Source organism: Zea mays, chromosome 3 (genome assembly GCF_902167145.1).
Source record: "Zea mays cultivar B73 chromosome 3, Zm-B73-REFERENCE-NAM-5.0, whole genome shotgun sequence".
NCBI lineage: Eukaryota > Viridiplantae > Streptophyta > Magnoliopsida > Poales > Poaceae > Zea > Zea mays.
In genome coordinates this window covers 210,351,614-210,356,993 of record NC_050098.1, presented here as the reverse complement: position 1 = coordinate 210,356,993, position 5,380 = coordinate 210,351,614, and the positions used below count along the sequence as shown (strand labels likewise).

The window sequence follows — 5,380 nt, the reverse complement described above, 5'->3', positions numbered from 1 at the left end:
AGTGATTTGCCTCAAAGAGGTTTATCTTGGTGATGAAATTCCTAACACGCAATATCATTGTGCTAGAAATACGAAACAATAAATACTTCATTTTGGGAAATGACGAAGATCATTATTAAATGTGGGAGACAAATGTGTCGACAACTATCTTGCCTCTATAGATTGCAAAGGGGTCCAAAATAAAGTCCTAGCCATGAGTGCTTGAAGCTCTCTTATCGGGTCAATGATAAATGTAATTGAGGTTGGACCAATAATCGCAGAATGAAAGTCGCGTGGTTGAAGTTCGGATATTTATGTGCTCTATTGAAATAATGTCTGGTGAATGTGATGGTTCAAGTGGTCTTGTAAGAGACTCATCCCACATATGTGTTGAATAAATAATGTTTCACTATGTAATATATCTCGCAAATGACATGATTTAAAATATGCAATTAAAAAATTCGGAAGATTCGTCATTAGATCCTAGGACTCATGTTTTGAATTATAAATATGCAACATATAAATCTCATACTGAATAATACATTCCTGATGAATGAACACTCTCTTATGTAGAGAATATCTCCTAGATGAGATTATAGTTCCTTCATGGAACCTTTTCAGAAGAAATAAAGTCTGTGTTAAACACCAAAGTTTGATAATCCCTATAAAAGGATAAAGACTCATATAGACCCGAAAAGGAATAAAACGAGGAACCAAAGGACCTGAAGTTTGCTTTGATAAACACATGTGCATGTCACGAGTTTTTACCGAGTGCATGTACACTTGTGTATTCCACCATATATGGAATTGTGGTTTCCTTAAAAGCCCTGATGGCAGAAACCTAGAAGGTTTAAGTGTTACTGACAAAATATTCTCATTGTGCCAGAATGATAGACTATAACAATGTATCTGATCGATGAAGAATCCCTGATGGATTATGATCCTTGATGGACTTATGTTACACCATCATATAAGTTATAATGAATGTACACCTGGAGCGATGAGTCATATCTAAAATATGTATTATTACAACTGTATTATCCCTTAAATTCTCTAGAAGGACACATTTATTTGCTTTGTACAACTATGTATACATTACGGTGTAAGAAGATAGAAAATAATAGCACCCCAACCTCATCCATCCTCATTACTTCAGATGAATACACGTACATAACTTGAAGAATATGCTTGAATTATGAGGGATAATGACTTTGACAGATGTCATCATCAAGGGAGTGAATGTTTATATTGATCACAATTGTGAGACAATGAATGTCATATTCTATGCTCCGAATGCGTCAACTTGATGATCAATACGTGAACTTTATGGAAGTTTCTATCAAATATGTAGATCCAGTCGATCGAACACCACACGTCAAAGTGGCTTATTTATATTGATACGTGAATTTACCTCGTGTATCCTAGAAGTGAGTTAAGGTGAGGTTCCTGATATAATCCTTGCAACAATATGCAATTCGTTTGCTAAATCTCTATATGCATATGCTTCCAGAAGGATATGTTTTGTCATATTGAGACATTTTTGCAAAGATCAGGGGAACACATTTCTAAAGTTAGCCCTTGTAGAAGATTCGATGCAGTCCAGATCCAGAAGATTGAAATTTGTCCTCATGACAGTTGTTGTACTCTTTTTATCCTTGGTGAGTTTCCCTGAAGTTTTCTCACATAAGGTTTCTAATGAGGCAACAAAGTGCAAATGCATTTTGCGTCACCATGTACTCTTTCTCCATATTTTTCCACTAGGTTTCTGAGAGTTTTAACGAGGCATGTGTTGGTCGCGCTATTTGCTCAAGGGAGAGTGTTATGTAACCCTAGTTAGAGTTATGTGGGCAAATACCGACTTTGCCCTTGAGGGGTCTTACGTCTTTATATAAAGAATCTTGTATCCCTCCCATAATATAGAAAACATAAAGAGGCCAGAGACCCAACCCTACATCGTGTCTAATGTGTTTAATCTGTCGTGCTCCTATAAAGGGAAACGAGATCTACAACTTCTCAACACCTAATCTGATGACGGAAGGAAAAAGAGTGGATCTGGTGATCCGTGGTAACATAGTTTTCAATAATCATTATTTAAAAACCGAACTTAAAAAACGAACGAAAAATTTCGGAGCGGGAGAGGCGGCATTTGCGAGATAGGGACGGGTGGGCGGCGGGCCACGGACCGGCGGTGCTTGAAGGATAGTGAGGCGGGAAAGAGATAGTTGTCTATGGCTGAATGGATAAGGTTATGAAAGATGGATGGGCAGATTCATGTCATTATGTGATCCAAACAGGGTTCTATGGAGCGGGTATGGAGAGTGCTCCCCCGTCCGCGGACCCAACAGACCCGACAGGGGAAGATTCATCTTCGTTAAGCTCTCTGTGGGGCTGTGCCTCCATACTCGTCAAAAATTCCTTGCGGGGAGACCCACCCATTGACATTTGTACACGCAAACGATGCAACTTTGAGGAAAGAGCGGTCCTCGCTATCAAATGATGATTTACAAAATCTAGCTGTTGCGACCGCTGAAGCTGTAATTTATAAAGATAAAATGCTACTGGAATAGAAACGTTTCGGATTAAAGCTAACCAAACAGCAAGAGTGGCACACCATACAAGAATATCTTTTTGTCTTTCACGACTTGACTTGCAAGTGGCAAACAGCGGTTGCTCCACTTGATTTGGTGTGTCGCCGCCGTGAGTTCAGCGTGGGCCCCTTGCAGCAACGGCCAACGCCAGCTCATCCAGCCCCACCGGCGAGCAGCCCAGGATGGCACGGCCCAGCGGCTGGGCCTGCACAGCTGGTGCGCAGGGCACCCAGTCCCACCGGGCCACGGCGATGGCGTTCCCCTCCTCCCACAGCTCGTAGAGCACCGCGCCGTTCGCCGGCTCGGCCGCATTGTACACGTACCCGCCCGCGGCGTTGCCGCACACCCCGATCGACAACGTCATGTCGTCCAGTTCCTCTTCGTCGTCGTCGTCATCAGTGTCGTCACGACGAAACAGCCTCTCGGACAGCTCCGGCGGCATCGCATCGCTGGATGCGGAGGGGCTCTGTTCCAGAGTGTCGCCGTCCACCTCCCATGCCTGGACGACGACCGTGCACTCTGCCTCCTTGTCTGCCCGCTTAGCCCCGAACAGAAGGAGGCGGTCCTCGGCGCCGGCGCGGCCGGGCGCGACGCCCCACGTGGTAACGGCGGCGTCGGGGCCGAGACGACGGGTGGGGCCCCACCGCCGGTTCGCCGGGTCGAACCAGCTCGCCCACCCGGTGGTCCTCTCCACGAGGTACACCCGCTGGTCCGTGGCGGCCGTGGAGAGCCACGTCGCGGCGGCTGAGTCCCTGAGCGCGTCCGGCATCGGATCGCAGGCGGTCCACCCGCCATCCTCGTGGACCTCGACCGCGGCGGCGTTGCCGCCCTCGGCCAGCGCCAGCCGGCACGCGCCGCCGAGCGCGACGACGCGGTCGCCCACCGCGGCCAACACCGGGTCGATGCGCCACACGCCGGGGGCATCCAACGCGACGCATCCGGCCGTGCCGAGCGGATCGGCCGCGACGGCGAGCCCCGAGAGCGAGAGCGCGCAGACGCGGTCCCCGCGCGCGCCGCGCAGGAGGCGGACGTGCGACGGCGTGGCGTGGCGCGGCGCCGGCACGGCGAGCCAGGCGCCCGAGCACGGGTCGTACGCCGCGGCGCACCGGAGGCCCCCGCGGCCCTGGAGGTGCACGACGAGCCAGGGCAGCCGCAGCGGGCGGCGGCGCAGCGCGGCGCGCACCGCGCGGAGCCACTCCCGCGAGACCCGCGCCGCGGCGGCGAGGTCGGCCACCGGCACCCGCTCCACCACGGACTCGAGCACGTCGCCGTAGAGGTACATCGCCGCGAGCGACGCGCCGTCGGGCACGCACGTCTCCTGGTGGCACCGGTGCTTCGGATGGTGAGCTCGAGCGCTGACGCCCATTCCTTTCCCCCGCAAGGATTCGCTAGGAGACAGCTCACAAGTGGGCTGTGTTGCTGTGATGATCTGATCTGATGGCCAAGGATAAATAGAGCGGAGTGGGGCCGTGGGGGTGGGAGTGGGCCGGCGGGGGCGCCAGCTTTGGAAAACCACGAGCGGTGCCGGTGCCGCGTGCCGCCGGGGTCAATGAAATGGAAATGGTGATAGTGTAGTACAGAGATAGGGTGGGCAGGGCATGGCGGCAGGGGCAAAGCTGTCGAGATGTGCGAGGGGCCAAATAAGCAGACATCGCTAGTCCGTTCGAACAAAAGCGACGTAAGGCTTATCGTTTTACTACGTATATAGAATTCTCAAATGGAGCGGAGCCTTCGGCACGGTTTGTTTCGGCTTCTGCTAGCTCTGCGGACTGCTAAACGTTCAACTTTTCAGCTAACTTCTATAAAATTCGTTGAGGCAAAAATTATCCAAAATCAACATAAACACATAATCGGTTGAGTCGTTGTAATAGTAGAAATTCATCAATTTCTAAATCCTGGACCCTATGAATAATTTTATCTTACTCCACACGTAATCGTAATGATACTTAGATTCTCCCCACAACCAGATTTTCAGAAAAGCTGGTCAGAAAAAAGCTTAACCAAACAGACCCTTGGATCGTTCGTCCGCAGCGAGCTCTAGAGCATCTCCAACAGAACCCAAAAATTAATCTCCCCGTACAAGAGAATAAGGATCTCCCAATATCTCTTAATTTCATTCTATGGGTACCGTCTCCAAAAGATCCCAAGATTTTCTCAAAATTTAAATCCATAAAGGCTCACAAATGATGTATGTAGCTGCCATCTCAAACCTCTCTATGCTGCCCCCAAACGTTGTGCGGACGTCGTCGTGCATGCACAAGAATCCTGTCGTAAAGATCAACGGTGGATTTCGGAGTGGCGGCCGCGGACAGAAACCAATGCTGACGATGGCTTGTTGACTTGGTGAACACGCGAACTCGCTTGTGGCTTCGACACAGGCTGGCGCCAAATGCTGAAACAGACGCAGGAACAACGTACGAGGCTCTATAGGGAGCTCGGGCGACGGCGAAGTTTTGCGCCATATACATGGATTTATTCGCCTGCGGTGGTTTAGGGATGCTTGAAAGGGTACTGTTGGGATCATTTTTTTTCTTTTTATCCTAAAATAAGGATCAGGATGGGTTTTTGGGCTCTCTTAGAGATGCTCTTAGACCGGAAATTATAAAACTAATAGTTAGCCAATAAAAATTAGTTGTTAGGTTTTAAACATCGTCAGCTAATACCGTAATTAATTATTAGCTACTTCATAGCTAACAATTAATTTATTAGTTGACTCAACTTAACTAATAATTTATTAAAGCATCTCAAGAAGTCCCTAAACCAATCACAAAACTGTTTTTAGCGAGAGAAAAAAAAAATCACATTTTAAGCTC

At 48.7% G+C, this 5,380-nt stretch overlaps 1 protein-coding gene across 1 annotated transcript; it reads right to left on the bottom strand.

The window, feature by feature from the left end:
* Positions 1–2,498: 2,498 nt before the first annotated feature.
* Positions 2,499–3,987, bottom strand: LOC100275866 (F-box/kelch-repeat protein). Its single transcript, NM_001149835.2, has one exon. It carries the CDS (start codon positions 3,931–3,933, stop codon positions 2,683–2,685), a length of 1,251 nt encoding a protein of 416 aa, NP_001143307.1. The 5' UTR covers positions 3,934–3,987; the 3' UTR covers positions 2,499–2,682.
* Positions 3,988–5,380: the final 1,393 nt, after the last annotated feature.